The sequence below is a fragment of the Salmo salar genome, chromosome ssa03 (genome assembly GCF_905237065.1).
Source record: "Salmo salar chromosome ssa03, Ssal_v3.1, whole genome shotgun sequence".
NCBI classification, from domain to species: domain Eukaryota; kingdom Metazoa; phylum Chordata; class Actinopteri; order Salmoniformes; family Salmonidae; genus Salmo; species Salmo salar.
In genome coordinates this window covers 64026496-64048651 of record NC_059444.1, presented here as the reverse complement: position 1 = coordinate 64048651, position 22156 = coordinate 64026496, and the positions used below count along the sequence as shown (strand labels likewise).

Below are 22156 nucleotides of genomic sequence, written 5' to 3'. Positions count from 1 at the left end.
CCGGTTACTGAACCCTGCACCTTAGAGGCTTTTACCCTATATACATAGACATGGAATAACTGGCCACTTTAATAATGGAACACTAGTCACTTTAATAATGTTTACATACTGCTTTACTCATCTCATATGTATATACTGTATTCTATTCTACTGTATTTTAGTCAATGCCACAAATTGCTCAACATTGCTCATCCTAATATTTATGTATTTCTTAATTCCATTCCATTCCATTCTATTTTAGATTTGTGTATTGTTGTGAATTGTTAGATACCAATGGACTGTTGGAGCTAGGAACACAAGCATTTCGCTGCACCCGCAATAACATCTGCAAAATATGTGTATGTGACCAATACATTTCATTTGATTTTATGTTTTATTTGGGTCTCGAGGTGATAACGTTTAAGAACCCCTGCTCTATGCTTTCCAGTTGTATTAGCCCCACGTGATCATGCTGGCTCGCGAAGCTACAGTACAGTTGCATTGCTATTGAATGTGAAAAATAACAGTGATGATATGCGAGTTTTACAACAGGGTATTTGTTTTAGAATCGACCGCTAATCAGACATAATCACTGTAATCTCCCACCCGCACTAGCGGAACTATTTTTACGGTCTACATCACATATCAGTGTAACACACAACATTGGCAGGCAGCGCTGAGCTGGAGTAGAGAAACAACAACACATCCAGCAGATAACGGAATTATATAAGTATTCAAATATATTGTCACCGGTATATTACCGAGTGTTGTTAAGTAGTTAGTCAATGTAGCTAATGGTGCTGCGATAGCTAACATTAACCCTCAGCATTTCTTAGCTAGCATAAGCTAGTTAGCTCGGAGCTAGCTATATTTAATAATTGTTGGAAAGTCTGGCAACTGGTAGCTAGGTTTCTTATAACCATGTGACTAGCCACAGTAATGTTAAATATTAATTGACAAACAATTAGCTAACTCGACGTTAAAATATGTACATACATTCATCTTCATTTGATTTACAAGGCGAGCGAAAATCTATGTATAAACAGTCTGAAAATAGGTTCTTCAAATGTGGTGAAAAGACAAGCCCTATCAGTGTAATTTTGGTTACTTCGGGTAGCCGAGGGAACAAATTGCTCTTTAGGTACCCATTTCAACGGGTTGCAGATTGCACATCATCACTCACGAGTAAGTAGTCCTTAACAGTGTGACGTTAGCTTGCTATGTGGGGTGATATGTAAGATTTGGTAAACAATCGTCTAATCTGATGTCTTTGCCCAATAGCAAAACAGCGAAGTCCATATGCATTGAACACTACAGGAGATGTTCTTGAAGACCCAGATGGAGATTCAAGGTATTGGTCATCATATTATGTCACCTACACAATGTTTCCATGTTTAGGCCTATATTACGACGGGAAATAAACAACATCCCTTTGAATGGAGACTGTTAGCTTTCGAAAACCCTTATCCTTGTGTAGGATTTTCAGCCATTACATCCGCCCGCATGTGGCTCGGTGTAAACTACAATTCCGATGCTGTGTTTTAAGGTTTAAAAACGTCAATAATCATCGCTTTCGAAGCGGTTTTCGAAACGTATGGTTATATGCCCCCTATCTTTCATGCAAGCTAGAAATAATCTTTCAAATAAAAAAGATACATACTTTAGTAGTTTTACACAGATCCATACACATTGTGTGCCCCCAGTTTATGAACTACACTTCCTCCTCAGTTAGCTTACACACAGGTGTTAGGAGCACGCTAGATAGCCAATTCAGCATATTCATCATACATTTTGTTAACCAGTCAAGTTTTGGATATGTTCATATCAGAACAAAATTTGTCAACATTTGATTAATTGCAGCATGTGTGTTGGCTAGGGTCCTATTGGCTCGCGTTCACCCAAGACGGCTAGGGTTGTATTTGTGCCCTCTTGCAAATTTGTCTGTGATTTTACAGCATGGGTTCATGGCAATACACCCCATATCTGTTATTTGGAATATGTGATTATGAAAGTCACTCTATATGTATGTAAAATAAATGGATAGGTTACATGAGCTTTTTAGCCTTGTTAAATAAGTGCCTTTTGTTTAACATGTGGGCTTTTAAAATGTTTGCGTTTTAATTTTCAAGTGACAAGAAATGGCTGTAATAAGAAATGGCTGGCATGCAAAATAGTGGCCACAAGATACAGCATTTTTTTTAATGAAAATTTCAGTGACTCATTTAATTTAAAAGCTAGAATTTAACAAAAATACACAGGCCTACAATTGATAGTTACTCAAATAAAAGCTACAGGCCTATTTACATCAAGTTAGGCTTACTCTTTACCTATTTCAACCCATCTATGATATTAACATGGTCATTTCTCTAGTAACTTGTTGTTACTTAGTTATTGCTTTGTTGTTGCGTTTTAATGGGGTTGAGTCCACTAACCACAACATCTAATGTTGACTACTATGCAATTACAAAGCAAATGCTAAATTACTTTGTAATAACATGTTCATAATTGTTACTGGGTTAATTATAGCATTTGTACTCCAGGACAAGAGCAATGCATCGTGAAGCGTTACAACATTTTCTGTAATCAAGTCTTTGGTACAAAAATGAGATCAATTTGCTTTTAAATATTTATTCAAGTCACTCTCAAGTGGTAATCTTGTTTAGCTTCGTTTGTGATGTCCTTCTGTTATGCATTCTGTCCAATTGTCTGCTGCATTTTTTCTTTTGTTTGCGTTTTCTTTCTTTTTTTATGGCCCTATTCCCATTTCAGAGAACAAACTCCACTAACTGATGAACAGTTGGTAGCAGGGTAAGACCAAATCATTCTAAAACCACCTTTCCTTTGTTTAGAACACCCTTGTCTTTATTCACTCCTTCCTTCCTGTTTTGTCTTGCATATATAAATATATATCCTGTGTGTGTGTGTGTGTGTGTGTGTGTGTGTGTGTGTGTGTGTGTGTGTGTGTGTGTGTGTGTGTATGTACATGCCTACGCCAACCTTAATCTCTGAAATTCCTGTTGAATTATTACAGATGGAATGATTCACTGGTCTATCTTGGTAAATCCTGCATTTCAATTCAGCCCTGTTAAATGATTGCTCCAGCAACGTAGATTCTTCAGTTCATTTAGCATTGGAATCCACTTCATCTGATGATATTTGATTGTTGGGAAATCAATTCTGAATAGATACATAGACTTCTTCTACATGGATAAACCAATCAGAGCCATAATAATATCCTGACTTATTTCTCAGAACAAAAACATAGCCATGATTAAGATTGGATTAGAATCTGTCCCTTTTCGGTTTTCTGGTGAGTAATACCACCAAATAACGATGATATAATTTTTATTTGATGATGGGGCCGGCCTGCAGCATGAGCTATGTAAACCAGCATGAGTCTGTCACCTCCCTTTTACAAAGCCCTCACATTCTCTGCCAGAGGGGGCTTATTCACTGTCGTCTCTCCTCTCCAAGTACTATTTACACCAGCTCCTTTCAAACTGTGATCCATCAATCAGGTTGCAGGCTGATCTATGTGATTAACCTAACCCTCCTATCCATAGTCACACTATGGCTACCATTATAGGTCAATGGACTAAATAATAAAACAAAGACAATGAAACCGAATTAGATATAATTGCCACTTTCTCAGATATCTTGTTGCTCTCCTCCCTTCCTGCTCTACTCTCAGCTGGTTTACTTAGGTCTTTTTCTCCTCTCTTTCTCCAATAAGGTTCTCAGACATCATCCTCGCCACTATCTTGGCCACTAAGTCTGATATGTGTGGGAAGAAGTTTGAGCTGAAGATAGACAATGTGCGTTTCGTTGGGCACCCCACTCTCCTCCAGCATCCTCACACCATTCAGGTAAGATAATTTTTTGTGAATTTGTGATGGCCTGAGCATAAATACACATTCACCCGCAGAGATTCTCTGTCAGTCAGTCCAGCAGTACCATGAGATCTGAACAATGACTGTATATGAATGGATGGACAAAGCCATCAGTCACGTGACACAATTCATCCCTTTGTGAAGACTCAATAGCGCATTTGAAGCCAAGGAAGTCGGTTAATATGGCGTCTCATGGATACATAACATGCTTAGTTTGAGCTACTCCAGAAAGTGACGTTGCAGGCTAGCTCAGTGCTGCCCCCTCTCAATGATTATATCAAGTTGAAGGCCTACTGGGGTACTGCAGGCTTCCATTAGTCATTCAGTAGATGCTCTTCTGCAGAGCGATTTACAGGAGCAGCTAGGGTTAAGTGCCTTGCTCAAAGGCACATTGACAGATTTTTTTACCTAGTTGGCTCAGGGATTGGAACCAGCAACCTTTTGGTTTTAAAATAATCAGTTCAAGGACATACATCTGGTGTAATAGAAGCAATTATTGGTACCATGCTTGTCTTAGAATATTTTCATTTATTTACATGAAGATTGACATTTTCCCAATCCCTACATTTTCTCAATCACTATTTTCTGCAAACAATTCCTGCAGTCGGCTTTGAACTTCGTGGCTTCAATGAGAGGGGGCAGTTCTTCTCCCCTCGATCTGAAACGGCAATTCTCATTTGACTTCTAATTCCACTCTGACCCTGTGAATTCAGGTCCCTCGCTCCATCTAGTGGAAGAAGTGCCTTACATCTCAGTGTTTCACAATCATTATTTGACAATTCACAGAAGTAAGATAGAATGGTTGAATATAAGGGTTGGAGAAATCATTTGGAGTGAAATTCTAGACAAATATTGAAATGGTTTGTAACGTAACTAAAACGTATCTAACCTAAGTAGGTTGATGATAGGTACTATTCCATTCACTGGACTACATGTGGCCTATTGGTGGGTTGAAATTAGTGTCCTAATGAACCTGATAACAAATTACTCAACTGGTGCAGTGAATCATTTGCTTTCCATAAAGACATGTATTTAATCCATGTGATTTGTATACTGTTGATTGTATCCAAATGGCAATTTCTCATCAGTGTGATCCCCTAAAAACCTAGCCTGAGCTGTATGTTAGAATCCTTACAACATGGCCCTTTTCAGAAATTATACCAACAATTCATGAGCTATGGCTCTCATAGAATGTTATTTAAAAGCTTAATTGAATACCTACTGTAATAAACCAAGCTTTAAAAAGTTATTATATATTTATGTATTTTTGTAAATAAGATGTTGAAAATACCAGTATAAAAGCCATGAATAAAAGGAGACATTTACAGCTGTTTATTCTTGTCTAGAGAACTTTGTCACGGGACAAACATGATTGTTTTCACTGTGTTGTTTTATACATTTCAATACATACAATAGCAAGTATTATGATTTAAATAGTGATGTGCAAAGCCATTGATCATAGTCAGAATGATTTAGAACATCTATTATATTTCTGATCTTATTTCTTTCTGTCCAGGTGTCCAAGACAGACCCCTCACCTAAGAGGGAGATGCCCACCATGATCCTGTTCAGTGTTGTGTTTGCTCTGAGGGTAAGAACGTCATTTTTATTTTATTTTCCACAAATAGCTTTCTCATTCCTCTTGAATATAATTATTGTCATGTCAATAATATTCCTCTTAATTTGATGAATAAGTGCTAATACTCAGGTTTGGATTAGCTAAATGTTTTCCACATTATGTGCATATTTTACAAACACCACATTCATTGGTGATAAATACATGTTCTCTAAATAAATAAAATAAATCAGCTGGTAATTTGGGTGGGTGAGGCCAGGTCAGGGAGAGTGCTTTCTCAGAAAGGGATGGGTCTCTTGGGGTGATAACATTCCAGCATTGGACCTATCTGTGGTGGAAAGAAGGGTGAGAGCTGGGCGGGGGCAGTGGCCTCTGTTTAATCACTCTACCCAGCATGGCACTACCCTCCCTTGGGCATGACTCAGCCTGGCAGACTGCTGATTCACTGGAGGCTGCCTAACCCTGCACAGCTGAGACTGGGTGGAATGTGCACAGTCATGTTCTAACCTCATATCTGCCCAGCAACCCACCCAGCCTGTCACTCACTGGCATTTTCTACGGCTCTGCGCCTAACATGACCATGCAGAAAATTATGTCCTGCCCTTTTGACTTGTTTGGTTTTTATTTTGAAATATGAGTAATTTGTTTAAATACACTATTGATTCATATTTTTTGTAATTGAGTGCCAGTAATGTCACTCAATGTCGGTTCACACAAAATTATTTAACTGCAAAAATAAAATTTGACATGCATGTATTGATAAAATATCTGATATTATTTTTGTATAGTATGCACATGTTTTAAATTAGCAGTTTGGAACTAGGGCTATTTTACCACTCAATAAAAAAGTTATTATTGAACCTCTAAATGGTTTATGTTGCTAATATTGCTGTTTTGAAGTTACTTAGAGATCACAATATGTTTTGCAGTCAGCAATGCTGCTAATACTCAGGTCTAGTGATGTAAACAAACCGATATCTTGAGTTACTGACTTGCCGGACCATAGATTCCCTATCTGTTACAATTGCAATGTAATAATTTAGTAGATGCTCACAATTTCAACCAATGTGTTATAACTATTAAAGATTTATAATCATCTACAAACTGATAATAAAGTACATTTTAGTAGTAAAAAATTCAAGGGATATTTTGCGATTTTGTCAATTAAGACCCTTTATCTACTTCCCCAGAGTCAGATGAACTTGTGGATACCATTTGTATGTCAAGCGCAATTGCTAACTGTGAACTTCCAGTCCTAACGCTAGTAAGCATTGGCTCACGAAACAACCTTTCACTTCCTTCATACTGGACGCAGAGACATAAAAATTGTATTGACGAGTTCATCTGACTATGGGGAATTAGATAAAGGGCCTTAATTGCCACAATCTCGAAGTGTCCCTTTAACCAAGTGTTGAAGTGTGATCAGTGTTCCAGCTGCTTTGCACCAGTGTCTCATAATGCCGTCTCTCTGTCCCTGCGCCCCTTACAGGCCAACGCCGACCCGTCAGTCATCAGCTGCATGCACAACCTGTCCCGGCGCATCGCCATCGCCCTGCAGCACGAGGAGCGCCGCTGCCAGTACCTCACCAGAGAGGCCAAGCTGATGCTGGCCGTGCAGGACGAGGTCACCAACATGACCGAGAGTGAGTCACATACTACATTACCCAAAACACACCACTCAGTGCTTGAGTCTAGTACCAAAAAGTACCCGCCATTAAGGACCGTATACCATGAAGTACCCACTTTACTGATAGCATTTTACAGAACAATGCAGATATTTTCCTCTCCATATTGTTCCAAAGAAGATGGGGATGAGAGGTGTCTTTGTCAAAGTCTTCACGCGACATGGATTTACAATGTCATGGAGAGGTCAATGTATGTGACTTGATTTTCGGTGTTTTCGCTCTTAGCTGATGGCAGCCCTCAGTCACCGTTCAGACAAATCCTTCCTAAATGCAAGCTTGCCAGGGACTTGAAGGAGGCATATGACAGGTTTGTAAAAACACCCTACAAAATCATGTATTTGTGGATAGTTTCTTTGTTCTTACAGTGCAGGTGTAATAATAGAGTCTGTGTTGTGTTTCTAGCCTGTGTACAACAGGGGTGGTGAGGCTCCACATCAACAACTGGCTGGAGGTGAGCTTCTGTTTACCTCACAAGATCCACCGGGTAGGGGGCAACCACGTACCCCCAGAGGCTCTGGAGCGTAGCCTCAAGGCCATAAGGTGTGAGCTACTGAACACTGTTTGTGACGTGTGGGTTACAAGTTGTAACTGAAGGTAGAACTTTGTAGGCTTTCATTGTATGTGGACATTTGGTTGATCTGTATTCTGGAAAGTTTTCCAGTAATAATATACAGAGGCTGTGAGAGAGAACTCTTTGTGGTAACAGTTAGCTCTTGTGGCCTGCTTCTTTATGTGGAACTATTAACTGCATCTGGTGAGCAGCTTTACCAATGATTTCCTGTAGGCCACAGCGCCACCTAATGGTATTCTTTATTTACTTTTTCTGCCTTTCACATGCTTATGTTTAGTCAAACCAATGTTACAGCGTCTTCATCTCAAAATACTACAACTCCAATTTGTCCCTTAGTAAAACATGCAATGAAACTTAAATATAAGCCATAATGATAGCTATATATTATGAGTATTTTCCAAAAGAAAAAAGTACATTTCTAGCAATGAAGGGGCACTAAGTGTATTTCCATACACTTCATGGACTATATAGAATGTAACTAGTGATAATTAGTCATTAACATAGGCTCTGTGTTAAATGTATGTGTTGTTGTCCCCCAGGCCGTATCATGCTCTGCTGTTGCTGGACAGTGAGAAGGCTCTGCTGGCCCAGCTGCCTTTGGACTGCTCTCCTGCTCTGGTGCGCCTCATTAAGACCTGCTCTGCAGTCAAGAACCTGCAGCAGCTGGCACAGGATGCAGACCTGAACCTGCTACAGGTTGGTAGGAGCACCTTGTATCAGTGACACCAGCCATGGGTATTTGATTTGATTATTTTAATACAATGTGGCTGAATAAAATACTTATTGGAAGTATGTAAATGTATTTCAAATAATTTCCAATAAATAGCCTACTATTTGAAAGCATTTTCAAATACTAATTTCAAATACTATTTTCAAATGCCTGGGTTAAATGCATAGGAGTGAATTGGAGTCAAGTGTATTTTAGTATTTTTAAATACTTTCTAAAGTGTATTTCCAAATACGTTCCAATATTCAACTACTTGTCTTTAAAAATGAAATATAAATACTTACTTCCAAATGTATTTGAAAGCAATTGAAATACCCTAAATAGTATTTGAAGCCAGGTTTAGTTGACATCGGCCCACTTTAACAGGGGACTATATTTAACTGTAAGTTGCTGAACACTAACATGCTGCAATATAAAGAATTGTCAATATAAAGAATAGCAAGTCATTACAAACTGTCCTCAATGTCACACCATAGCGTTGGTGTCATGTTGCTGTTCTCATACTGCCATCTAGTGGAGTAAATTAGGAATCTTCTTTCTCTTCAGTAATATTTCATTTCAATAGACAGGTTCTGTCCATGCCCAATAATTCATTTTCACAGTTACATTTTTGTTTCTGTTCGTTGTGTGTGCAGATCTTCCAGATTGCTGCTCACCTGGTGTACTGGGGAAAAGCCATCATAGTGTACCCTCTGTGTGAGAACAATGTCTACATGCTGTCCCCACACGCCAACATCAGCCTGTGAGTATCTGTGTGTGTGAGTGTTTGAACAGCCTCGTGCTCCCTTTCTCTCCTTCTCTCATTCCTGCCATGCCTCATTAACAGGGTGTGTACTGAGAGGTGGCTAAACTAATGAACCAGACACTAATCTGTACATCCATTTTATACCAACATAATACGCTGTCATCATGAGCATCAGGGTGCTAATGTTGAATTATGACCTAATGATTGGATGGTGAATCTATAACAAAATGTGATGTCATATTATGTTAACCCATTATTTTTGTTGACTGAATTAGATTTTCTTTGGGCCACTGTGTCTGTCTGTGTTTTGTACTGTAGACTGAAAGGATTCTCTCCTGCTTGAACATTTGTACCGGGTACAATATGAAGAAGTAAGAAATCACCATCTCCTTCTTCTTGCATAGGTACTCTCCATTGGCTGAGGCGTTTGGCCAGCAGTTCCCAGGTCATGACCTGCCTTCCATGCTGGCCAAGTTCTCCCTTCCCCTCTCACTGTCTGAGTTTAGGAACCCACTGGATGCTTCTGTGCAGGAGGTAGGTCTATTAGGAAATACCGTAATTTCCGGACTATAAGCCGCAACTTTTTTCCCACGCTTTGAACCTCGCGGCTTAAACAATGGTGCGGCTAATATATGGATTTTTCCCGCTTGCAATTTTTTTTTCTCCAAAAAAACACATTCTGTGACGTGCTCAGTTTTTTGGCGGCATGAAGCTTTCATTAGACCAATGAAATTGCAGAACGGGTTAAGGTCAAACAACTTTTTTGTTTTCTGTTTAGATTAAATCGAGTGCTCTCAAACTTCCCATCATTCTGATTACGGTAGTCATTTTGTCACCCTGATTCCTGGGGGCACAAAGTATTTGCAGCCACTCGACATCAGTGTAAATCGTGCATTTAAGGTGGCGCGCCGTGTTCAGTGGGAGGCTTGGATGACAAGTGGGGAGAAATCCTTCACTAAAACGGGCCGCATGCGAAGAGCAACTTATGGTCAAGTCTGCCAGTGGGTCCTGAGAGTGGAGCATTGTCAAAAAATCCACTATCATCAACGGGTTTCGAAAGGCTGGACTGCTGCGTGTTGAAGAGTGCTCAGCGGGGGATTTGTCTCCGGATGAAAGTGACGAGAGCGACAATGAAAACGATCCAATATCGGATGAAGCAATTCTGAGGCTATTCAACTCCGACACCGAAGGAGATGACTTCAGTGGTTTCAGTGCACAGGAGGAGGAAGATGGTGACCAATGACTTTCTTGGTAGGCTACTGTTTACTGCTTATTTTTTGTTACAAGCCGTGTTTCGTTAAAGCCTATTTATTTTTGTTACAAGCCGTGTTTCGTTAAAGCCTGTGTAAAGTTCATTTGTTTCAATGTACCGGTAGGCACCTGCGGCTTATAGACATGTACGGCTTATTTATGTTCAAAATAATATATTTTTTTAATTCAGTGGGTGCGGCTTATATTCAGGTGCGCTTAATAGTCCGGAAATTACGGTACACACGCTCGTTTTGACTAAAGGATAGCTTCCAGAAAGCTACTCAGCATATAATCAGAAATGCTGATATCTGAAGCAGAAAGAACGTCTGGGCTCTCTCCCAGACCCATCCTGGTTTGGCTGAGCTCTCTAAGCGAAGATGATAAATTATAAAAGACATCACATCAACTCCATCCTTCTCAACATCTATTTTTCATGAGAACAGGACCAGAACACGCAGATATTTCTTGGCTCTATTTTGGGCCAGGTTGGAACCTGTCTGTCTGAAACAGATGCGCCCAGTTACAGGGAGACACTTCTTCCAGTTCCACTTGTTCAGTTTTTTTCTTTGAGTGGTGTCTCTGACCCAGTTTGTCCCTTCTCCTTTCCCCTCCACCCCCTTCCCCCTCTGGCCAGGCCCAGCTGATCCAGATGGTGGTGTGGATGCTCCAGCGGCGCCTGCTGATCCAGCTCCATACCTACGTATGTCTGCTGGTGCCCCCCAGTGAGGAGGAGCCAGGTCTGCTGCGGGATGAGGAGCTCCCCCTGGTGGCCCGGGTGGGGGGCCGCAGCCTCAGCACACCCAGTGCCCTCAGCTTCGGATCCCCAAGTATGTGAACTTCCCCTTCAACCAACTGTCTTGCACTCTGGGGGTGAAGTGTTGATGAAGTACGCTCTATCTTTATGATAGAGGATGTTTTAATGTACTACCGTACCTGGTTAACCTGTTCAATAGGGTTATCTGCTACAATTGTGCCTCTAGTCAGCTAATCATCAACCCCTGTCTGTTATTCCTTCTCCTCATTCTCTCCACCCCCCTCTCTCTCTCTCTCTCTCTCTCTGTAGCCAGCAGTGATGACATGACCCTGACCAGTCCCAGTATGGATAACTCCAGTGCAGAACTGCTTCCTGGTGGAGACTCTCCGCTAAACAGGAGGATGACCGAGACGTTACTGGCCAGCCTGACAGAGCATGAGCGTCAGGTCATCCTCAACATTCCGGCTGCACAGAGCCCTGAAGACCTGCGCATGTTTGCCAGGTACAGTATGTCTCCTGCCCTTTACTAGTTGGCACCAAGGTGGGCTACTGTATTTCGGTGGCTGTGGACAGTGGCGTAATGGCGCCCTCTATTGTGTAACAGCCAGTATGAGAGGTGGGCTGGGTCGTTTTGAAGGACCTGGGCTGGAGGCTCTTGTGACTCGTATATCTTCAGAACAAACATACATCTGTCAGCTTGGTCTTGTGGAGAATTAAAGGATTTTTGTTCAAGGCGTTGAAAAAATATTTTCTCATCCTGTCGTCATGTAAGAATATATGGGAAAGAGAATGTTATTTTCCGGAGGTGTAACAAATTATTGAGTTGCAGAAGTGAGAAAAAGCTTGAAGAAAAATGCCAAAGCCCTAAGCAGTGAATCAATCGTGTGACTGCATAGTGTGCAGGATGCACTAATGTGATTACTGGCTCTAACAAGTGCTGCTTCATGCTAGATTTACTCAGCTAATGATTTGGTGGAGAATTTGCTTTAGTCTCATTTCTCTGCCTGTTGTGTGATGTTCCTTCCAGGCTGCTGCACTACTTCCGAGGGCACCATCACCTGGAAGAGATCATGTATAATGAGAACATGAGGCGCTCTCAGCTGAAGACCCTCTTTGACAAATTCAGAAGTGTTCTGGTGGTCACCAACCATGAGGACCCTGTCATCTCCCTCTTCCAGTCTCCTCTGGAGTAGAGAGAGTAGAGAGGTCTGTCATCTCCCTCTTCCAGTCTCCTCTGGAGTAGAGGTCTGTCATCTCCCTCTTCCAGTCTCCTCTGGAGTAGAGAGGTCTGTCATCTCCCTCTTCCAGTCTCCTCTGGAGTAGAGAGGTCTGTCATCTCCCTCTTCCAGTCTCCTCTGGAGTAGAGAGGTCTGTCATCTCCCTCTTCCAGTCTCCTCTGGAGTAGAGAGGTCTGTCATCTCCCTCTTCCAGTCTCCTCTGGAGTAGAGAGGTCTGTCATCTCCCTCTTCCAGTCTCCTCTGGAGTAGAGAGGTCTGTCATCTACCTCTTCCAGTCTCCTCTGGAGTAGAGAGGTCTGTCATGAGATGAAGGACCCTTTCTGAAATACCAGACGGACAGAATGATACGGACTGCTGCTGTACAAAGGCCTTATTATGGTGCTTGCTGCTTTCAGCCAACTGGATAATATTGCAATTTGAGGTAACTAATATACTGTACTCATCTATCAATGCACTGGAAAAAATACTGATTTAAAAAAGCACAACGTTCTGCTCCGCTTGAGGGAATGTGAGCAATGTATATAGCTTTTAGGTGATATCATTTTTCCCTTTGTCTCTTAGATGTTTTACGTTCAATGCCTTGTTTTCAATACTACATGATTGAATAACAGTGTGTGAAGAGCTTTACTGATACCTATAAATTGGGCAGTTTAAACACTGTACCCCACCCACTTGAGCCTTTCCAATTAGAGGATTTGGGGGGTTCCCAAAAGTGATAAATCATCTCCAACAAACACAATGTAGGAAAACAACCCCAATGCTAATTCATCTCCAACAAACACAATGTAGGAAAACAACCCCAATGCTAATTCATCTCCAACAAACACAATGTAGGAAAACAACCCCAATGCTAATTCATCTCCAACAAACACAATGTAGGAAAACAACCCCAATGCTAATTCATCTCCAACAAACACAATGTAGGAAAACAACCCCAATGCTAATTCATCTCCAACAAACACAATGTAGGAAAACAACCCCAATGCTAATTCATCTCCAACAAACACAATGTAGGAAAACAACCCCAATGCTAATTCATCTCCAACAAACACAATGTAGGAAAACAACCCCAATGCTAATTCATCTCCAACAAACACAATGTAGGAAAACAACCCCAATGCTAATTCATCTCCAACAAACACAATGTAGGAAAACAACCCCAATGCTAATTCATCTCCAACAAACACAATGTAGGAAAACAACCCCAATGCTAATTCATCTCCAACAAACACAATGTAGGAAAACAACCCCAATGCTAATTCATCTCCAACAAACACAATGTAGGAAAACAACCCCAATGCTAATTCATCTCCAACAAACACAATGTAGGAAAACAACCCCAATGCTAATTCATCTCCAACAAACACAATGTAGGAAAACAACCCCAATGCTAATTCCAGGCTGCAGGCAAGGCTGCCTCCCCCAGGAGTCTCAGTGGGAGGGAAAGAATGAAAAGATGCCAAACATCAGACATGATGTTTCTGCTTTGAGGAGCACGACGTTTCAAACATCTGTGAAATCAATGATTCCAAGAGAACTTTTCAAGCAAGGACTTTTATTAAAAAACAGGTGGAAGATTGAGAATGACTGGAATGGAAATTCTAGTTGCTTTGATAGCAGGGAGGGGAGGCTAGATCAAATATTTTACAGATGTTTGGAATGTAGTTTAATCATTTGTAGCATAGAAATATGGCATATTCCATATCTGTGGGATTTGTGTTTGGGCAACAATGTGTGTATCTAAGTAGAAATAATGATATATTGAGTCTGGATTCCCCTCGGAGCAAACATTTTGGCTTTGGGTCTTTTGCAATGATTTCCCCATAGCTAGACCAAATGACTGAAATAGCTCATAGCTGACATGTTTTCACTTGCTCTAGCATTATGTCTGTAAAAACCTGGTTATAGTTAAGAAAAAAAACGTTAAGTATGTACTCATCATGGTTTGATACAATTCCAAAAATATTCCCAGTTTCAACTCTCTGCCTCTGCCTGTTTGTCCACTACACTCACACAGTGGTGACCACGCAGATAGAAGCGAAGGGGTTTGGTGGCCCATTCCCCATGAGAGTCAATGCCGATCCGGCTTGCTGAGACCACCTCCTTGAGGTCTGGCTCCTGCGGTCCTATCTGGGGGTCCCTCTCCAGCCACACCTCTGGCTCTGAGGCTAGGTCTCTCCGGTCGAAGCAGCGTGGTATGTCCAGGGCCTGGCACAGCTTTGAGGGACCATTGCATAGCTCCTTGTCCTTCAGGGGCCGGGCCCCCTCCCTCCGCCTGGCTGTCCGCAGCTGCCTCATAAGAGGCAGGCCATGTAGAGGCTCCAGAGCCCGCAGAAGCACGGCAGCACCCTCCCCTAGAGAGAACACACACAGGGCATGATAGAGGGGAGCCATACTGTCTCCTTCCTTTGCCCTTTCTCCAGTGTGAATGAGTGGATAATAACGTGGTGCAACATATAATATAACGTCTTCAATAATGAGAAACAGTTGAAAAAAGAGAACTATCGCCTAATGAAAGTAACATGGGGGAGTCTGGGAGATACAGCACTACTTAGTCTCTAATGAGGTGATTTTCCTACAGATAAGGCCAACACACTGAACTTTACTGCATGTGGTTTTAATGGCAGTTTGGTTTATTAATGGTGGTTTGTTCCACTGCCTTCAGGTTAAGCCTGGCTGTTGTACTGTTTGGTTGTATGGTCTTACCTTGACTGGAAACATTCATACAGAGGTAGATGCCGTAGATGGGGTATACATAGATGGTGCCAGGTTTCATAAACATTGCTGTGTTCCTCTCAGTGCATTTTCCCCCAGCAGAGTGAGAGGCTTTGTCCTCTCCTCCCAGGTAGGCCTCAGTCTCCACCACCCTCCCTCTCAGCTCAGTGCCGTCCGCACTCCGACGGACCAATACCTTGCAGCACAAACAAGGGATGGCCTAAATAAAGACTTTCTTTCATGTGTGTCCTCAGTGGGTAAGTCTTCAGTAGGAACTTGATCTATTGTTGTCTCTGAAGAGAACTAGACTACATGTGTGGGGTCACAATAAGCCCTGGTGATGGTGTATGTGTGCCAATGGCTGTGCAACCGCTAGCTGGACTCCAATGTTGATACAGGAACAACACACATTTTCCCACCATGTTCAGCTAGATCATTCAACTCATCAACTCAAGAGGTGAAAAAGTTGTCTATCAACAATGACAAGCCACCAGGGTCTGACAACCTAGATGGAACATTACTGAGGATAATAGCAGACAATATTGCCACATCTTCAATTTAAGCCTACTAGAGAGTGTGTGCCCTCAGGCCTGGAGGGAAGCTAAAGTCATTCCACTACCCAAGAATAGTAAAGCCCCCTCTACTGGCTCAAATAGCCAACCAATCAGCCTGTTACCAACCCTTAGGAAACTTCTGGAAAAAATGGTGTTTGACCAGATACAATGCTATTTTACAGTAAATTGACAACAGATTTTCAGCATGCTTATAGGGAAGGACACTCAACAAGCACAGCACTTACACAAATGACTGATGATTGGCTGAGAGAAATTGATGATAAAATGATTGTGGGGGCTGTCTTGTAGACTTTAGTGCAGCTTTTGACATTATCGATCATAGTCTGCTGCTGGAAAAACGTATGTGTTATGGCTTTACACCCCCTGCTATAATGTGGATAAAGAGTTACTTGTCTTAATGGAAGCCTATCAAATATAATCCAGTTAGAATCAGGACGTTTTAATAACAACATGCCACTGACTGAATAAAGCCAGAGTGTCTATGTATGTGGATGACTCAACACTTTACACGTCAGCTACTACAGCGACTGAAATGACTGCAACACTTAGCAAAGAGCTGCAGTTAGTTTCAGAGTGGGTGGCAAGGAATAAGTTAGCCCTAAATATTTCTAAAACTAAAAGCATTGTATTTGGAACAAAACACTCACTAAACCCTAAACCTCAACTAAATCTTGTAATAAATAATGTGGAAATTGAGCAAGTTGAGGTGACTAAACTGCTTGCAGTAACACTAGATTGTAAAATGTCATGGTTAAAACATATTGATGCAGTAGTAGCTAAGATGGGGAGAAGTCTGTCTATAATAAAGCGATGCTCTGCCTTACAGTTTTTCTTCAGTCACTTTGGTGCATTTCTTAGATCAGAAGTGCCATTCTTGATACTACTTGTACAAATTCCAAATCATCTAGTCACTTGTGCACATCATTAAAGCAATTTCTTATTCCTTTGAACAAATTGCAATTGCTTTTGTACATATTGCAATTGATAATGTACAAGTGTCAGCTTTTTTCCACATTTTCAATTGCTCATGTCACGTTGATCAAAATATAGTAGATGGTTCTCTGTTGAATAGTCTTACCCCTCAAAACATCTAGGCATTAGTTCCTTGCATAAGCCATTACATGCAAAATTGTTGAACTATTTGTCATAAACTGTCAAGCATAGTTTTACACATTTCTATTTGACCTTTTGTACAAAAACGTGAATTGATGATTGGTGCAGGTGAAATTGACCCTCACTCATGAAGTAATGTAAAGTGTTAGTTCAACCAACAATCAACCAGTTGTCTAAATTGCTCAAAGGTGCATGAAGAATCAATTGGCAAGCATATATAGACAGACCACAACACTGAGTTGCAATTTTACAATAATGGATGGACCAGGAAACGAACAGGGTCAACAGCCAAGAGGAGGAGGAAGAAGAGGAGCAAGGATGCGTGGTGGAAGGCAAAACAGAGGAAGAGGCAGAAGAGGACATAGGCGCATATCTGATGACATAATGGCCACTATTGTAGACCATGTTGTCAATCATGGCCTTACAATGGCTGAGGCGGGTCGAAGGGTGCAGCCGAATATTGGGAGATCAACCGTGTCCTCAATAGTTCAAACGTTTCGAAGAGAGAACAGGTATGTCCACCAATGTACAGTGCACAGTTACTGTATATAAGCAGTATACTGTATACTTCCTACAATGCTTCATATTACAGTAGTCCACTTGTATTTCACAGCATACAGAAATATACTCTATACAGATACATACTGCACCTTACATGCACCCACCTGTATGTTTTACAGTAAAATGTGTGTTCTCATAGTTTTTGTCTATGTGAAAGTGTGCGATGCATCACTGCATTTTTCCCCACATAGGACTGCAAGATTACCTCAAACCGGTGGCAGAGGACGCCTTTTCACACCTCAACAGGAGGAGGCTATTTGCACCATGGTCCGAGCAAACAATGCCATGAGACTCAAGGAAATACAAAGGACCATTATAGAAGACAACGATGTCTTTGAAAACATCCATACGGTTAGCATCTCAACCATCGACAAGGTGCTGCATAGAAACCAGAAGAGTATGAAACAGCTGTACCGTGTACCATTCCAAAGGAATGAGGAGCTACGGTACCAGTATGTACAGGTAAAACATATCTATGTAACTACTTTACAGCAACATTTTTATAGTGATACATAGTACAGTAAGCATAAACTGCACACATTTCCATTGCTGTGGAAGGAACATGCAATATATGTACATTTTATGTCACTCTTCCTTACCAAAACAAATTCAACTGTGTGTTCTGGGATATAGCGTATAATGGAGTTGGAATCAAGTGAACCCTCTCACAACTTTGGATACGTGGATGAGGCTGGCTTCAACCTGACCAAATGCAGAAGGCGGGGTCGGAATATCATCGGTCACAGAGCTACTGTGGATTTGCCAGGCCAACGGCGAGGAAATATCACCATGTGTGCTGCTATTTCGGAGCATGGTGTCCTAACCCATATCCCTCTTATAGGGCCATACAACACCCAGCATCTACTCAACTTTTTAGAGACTCTCTGCAGGGCTCTCATCCCTGATGATGAGAGGGGTCTGTTTAGAGAGGATTTGCCAAAGTATGTGGTCATTTGTGATAATGTGAGTTTCCATCGATCAAACATCATAAGGCAATGGTTTGTGACCCACCCGAGGATGCTCATAGAATTCCTCCCACCTTATTCACCATTCCTTAACCCAATGGAGGAGTTCTTTTCAGCATGGAGGTGGAAGGTGTATGATCGTCAGCCACACACACAGATGACCCTGCTGGCTGCAATGGATGCAGCATGTGAGGACATCACAGTAGACGCCTGCAGAGGATGGATAAGGCATTCCAAAAGATTCTTTCCACGTTGCATTGGAAGGGAAAATATCCGGTGTGATGTGGATGAGAATATGTGGGCCGACAGACAGGAACGTCTGGATGTGAGGAGACAGCACTAGAACAGTGCTGCGGGCAAAGTTGTGCCTTAGGGGGGGTTCCTGTGTTTCTTTCTAATTTCGTTTTTTTTCCTTTGTGCCCCTTGGGTTGTCCAGTCTCTTTCAATCAATAACCCACATACAGTAATATGTAAATAGTACTGTTGAAATTGATATATGCCATAGAAGTGCAGCCTTGTGCATTTTCAATACAGTAACTGTCATCCAAACTGTAGCCTAAGTTTACATCAGGTAATACTGTCAAAGTACACAGTTCCATTGACAACATGCCTAAACATTTTGACGACCTTGTTCGTGAACAATGACTCAATGACTTATCATTCTGATGACACTGACATGATCATTGGCATGAATATTTACTTTTGAGAGATGTACTAAGGATTTTTAGTGACTGACTAGCTTTAGAAACACATCTATTGTATATTGCAGTTTGTACAAATTGTTCTGAGAAATGCACTTATTATTTTGCACATGTTAGGGATGATGTGAAACATGCACCAAAGCGACTGAGAAAAACTGTAACACTATCAACAAGGCAGGTCCTACAGGCCCAAGTTTTGTCGCACCTTGACTACTGTTCAGTCGAGTGGTCAGGTGCCACAAAAAATTGCAATTGGCTCAGAACAGGACAGCACGGCTGGCCCTTGGATGTACACAGAGCGCTAATATTAATAATATGCATGTCAATCTCTCCTGGCTGAAAGTGGAGGAGAGATTGACTTCACTACTTTTATTTTTGAGAGGTATTGACATGTTGAATGCATCACACTGTCTGTCTAAACTACTGACTGTGAAGCAACACAAACATTGGCACAGACAAATGCATACACATGATAACATACACACAGATTTAGTACTATATGTGGTAGTGGTGGAGTAGGGGCCTGAGGACACACAGCGTGTTGTAAAATCTGTGAATGTATTGCAATGTTTTCAAATTGTATAAACTGCCTTAATTTTGCTGGACCCCAGGAAGAGTAGCTGCTGCTTTGGCAGCAGCTAATGGGGATCCATAATAAATACAAATACAAAATCAACAGAGGCCATGAGATTCCATTGAGAAGGCATTTAGTATAGATGGAGCTGGGGGGGACAAAGTAGTATAAAATGAGGTTAATGTGAGAAGGAAAGAAATAAGTCCTCTCCCATCAGTTGTTTGGATCTCAGTCAGCACCAACTACTCAGAGTCAGAGGGTTTCTTTCAGTGCCGTTGAAAGAAGTCACCATTGAGGAGAGCAATTATTTCAGCATTGAGCAAAGGACTGTTCACAAACCACACAGTGTTCTGAGGCAGTGTGTGCTGGAATGCATGATCACACCGGGGGGGGGGGCGACCAAGCTTCTCTGACAATTAACAACCAGCCCGGAGGCCTTGCCACATGATAATGGCTTTTATACTTTTTATTACAGCCTTCCTGTAAACTGGTCCAGACATAGCTTAATTAAACACAAACATGCACAGGGCTTAAAAAGAAGCAATGTGGAAAGGAGTCATGATTATTAATAGTAACTCTGCATACACAAGCACTTCCTGGCTTTGAAATTTGCTGGTCGTTTGAATGCAAGCACAGTGTTTCTGTTCAGGATTAAAATAGATGACCTTTCCAACTCTTAGTTGCAACAATAATCCTTAGAGGTGACTAAAGATTGTTACACCAGATAATTTTTGTTTTTCCATTTTCATTATTGTTCCATGAAGTAATCCAACAGTATGTACGCTACCATCTTGTCTATTTCAAGTCTTCTCTCATTGATCGAGACTGGTGTCTGTCCTTCATGACATGAGCACCTTGGGGTGGACACCCACCAGTCTCGATCAATGAGAAAAGACTTGAAATAGACAAGATGGTGGCGTACACATTGTTGGATTACTTCAGGGAGCAAAGAAAGTTCAATCAATCTGTAGCTATATCAGAGGTAGACATTAGTCCACAAGGAGCACCCTTCCCATCACGAGGGCTGCCCTAGTTATAGGCCTATCTACTGTGTTATAATCATATCATCCATATCTGATCAAGGGTTGTTCAACAGCAGTTTGGGTTACAATGATGTTTGATTCTAGGGAACGTACCTTGCCCAGGAATGCTTTAGCCAAACTTATACAGGGCTGGTTGAAGAACTCTTCTCCAAGCCTTTGAGGGTCCCCCTCCTTGGAGAAGTACTGACTCTTCACTGTCCCTGGTTTAACAACACCGCACTCATGGTCATGGACGGTAGACCTCACCTGTCTCAGTGACACGCCCCTTTTTACTTGGTCCTCGGTCTCCGGTACGGATATTTGCGTCCTCTTTCGCCCTGACATGCTACATTGCTTGATGTACCCGAGCTTGTAATCGAGTAAAAATATCTACCTAGACAGAGATACTTATAACTAACCCTTTCATCTGTGACATAGCTTGTTAACTAGACATGTTTTTTGTTGTTGCCTATACTAAGGCTAAAAGCATTAGCTAGCTAAGTTAGTCTTTTTGTTTTGTTGCAACGATGTAGGGTTGTTGAGGCACATTTAAGTTAGCCAGAACATACATACCTATTCAGTATGCAACATCAATAATGTCCGTTTCCTATGTATTAATCTGAAATTGGTTTTGCACCCACAAATTATTTGTTATAAGAAATATTTGTCAAAAGCCGGTTTGGCTTACTAGTTAGCTAGCTGTATCGCTTGGGATGCTGGGACTTCTGCTGCGTTGATAACTAAGTGGGAAGGTGGTAATTACCAGTTGTGAAGTCGTCAATACGAGTTGGGTGCATTCACGTGCTTTGAACTTGTTGAGAAACGCCGATTGGCTCATGTCAACCATCGACAAAAAGTACAGCTATCATGCTCGCAAACAAATTATAGTGTTAGAAAAACACATGAATAGATTGTTTTCTATAAATACTGTTTTGTTGTTTCATTTTACTGCCGAAAATGCTGTTTATTGAGACCATTTCCTTAATATGTGACGTCAGAGTTCAGCATGTGTGAGAAATCGGAGCTCGGAGATGGTACACGAGTTTACCACTAGTAATTACCAGTTGGAGGTTCTTTCAATGGATTTTTACCAGTGTGGTAAATACCAGCTGCCCACTTGGTTATAAATGCAGCATTTTCTTTTGACTCCTCTTAAAGGGACCACACACATCAGATGAACACATTCAATCCAAAAATGTACTTATAAAATGTGCTCTCTTATATAGAGAATTTAATTTATGTGAAGTAAATTATATGATTGAATGGTGGGGGAAAATATATTTTAATTTCAAATTTTTCTCATTCTACTTCTTTATTTTCTATTTTTTTTCTAACAGCAACTCACAAAAGAAAATAACTATTTAGGCTAACCTAGCTACATTAACAAGTGGTTGGGAAATTATACATTGTAAATCTATGCTTACAGGCACAGCAGATCATAGTCACTTACAGGGGACCTAAGGGGTTGTTTCAAATTAGTGACTTGACCTTTGTGTAAACCTAGGATGATTGTT

General features: G+C 41.2%; 2 protein-coding genes across 6 annotated transcripts; one reads left to right on the top strand and one right to left on the bottom strand.

The window, feature by feature from the left end:
• Positions 1-614: 614 nt before the first annotated feature.
• LOC106601082 (GATOR complex protein NPRL3) lies at positions 615-13024 on the top strand. 4 transcript variants are annotated; one of them, XR_006769186.1, is made up of 15 exons: positions 615-1164; positions 1261-1330; positions 2749-2787; positions 3713-3845; positions 5386-5460; positions 6935-7088; positions 7356-7437; positions 7533-7670; positions 8241-8397; positions 9064-9170; positions 9578-9707; positions 11059-11251; positions 11488-11680; positions 12206-12423; positions 12465-13024. XR_006769186.1 is itself a non-coding variant. In XM_014192986.2 (14 exons), the coding sequence occupies exons 1-14, from the start codon at positions 966-968 to the stop codon at positions 12369-12371; spliced, it is 1836 nt and encodes a 611-aa protein (XP_014048461.1). In that variant the 5' UTR covers positions 615-965; the 3' UTR covers positions 12372-13024. The 4 variants fall into 4 exon arrangements, 2 of the variants coding, with proteins under 2 accessions (XP_014048461.1, XP_014048462.1); XR_001327943.2 differs by having other exon boundaries at positions 12206-12669; positions 12711-13024; XM_014192986.2 differs by having other exon boundaries at positions 12206-13024.
• A 930-nt stretch (positions 13025-13954) lies between these two features.
• On the bottom strand, positions 13955-21386 carry mpg (N-methylpurine DNA glycosylase). Of its 2 annotated transcripts, none has more exons than XM_014192991.2 (3): positions 20910-21386; positions 15123-15327; positions 13955-14770 (listed from the first exon to the last, which is right to left on the bottom strand). In XM_014192991.2, exons 1-3 carry the CDS (start codon positions 20985-20987, stop codon positions 14391-14393), a joined length of 663 nt encoding a protein of 220 aa, XP_014048466.1. In that variant the 5' UTR covers positions 20988-21386; the 3' UTR covers positions 13955-14390. The 2 variants fall into 2 exon arrangements, with proteins under 2 accessions (XP_014048466.1, XP_014048465.1); XM_014192990.2 differs by having other exon boundaries at positions 20757-21385.
• Between the last annotated feature and the right edge of the window lie 770 nt (positions 21387-22156).

Bases quoted from the DNA above. Each gene is read 5' to 3' on its own strand.
- LOC106601082 (XM_014192986.2), top strand. From the start codon at position 966: ATGTACATACATTCATCTTCATTTGATTTACAAGGCGAGCGAAAATCT. The intron at 8,398-9,063 runs GTTGGTAGGAGC...TTGTGTGTGCAG, and splicing joins CAGACCTGAACCTGCTACAG to ATCTTCCAGATTGCTGCTCA. The intron at 9,171-9,577 runs GTGAGTATCTGT...CTTCTTGCATAG, and splicing joins CCACACGCCAACATCAGCCT to GTACTCTCCATTGGCTGAGG.
- mpg (XM_014192990.2), bottom strand. From the start codon at position 20,987: ATGTCAGGGCGAAAGAGGACGCAAATATCCGTACCGGAGACCGAGGAC. The intron at 15,328-20,756 runs GTACGTTCCCTA...TTGTGCTGCAAG, and splicing joins CTAAAGCATTCCTGGGCAAG to GTATTGGTCCGTCGGAGTGC. The intron at 14,771-15,122 runs GTAAGACCATAC...TGTTCTCTCTAG, and splicing joins TATGAATGTTTCCAGTCAAG to GGGAGGGTGCTGCCGTGCTT.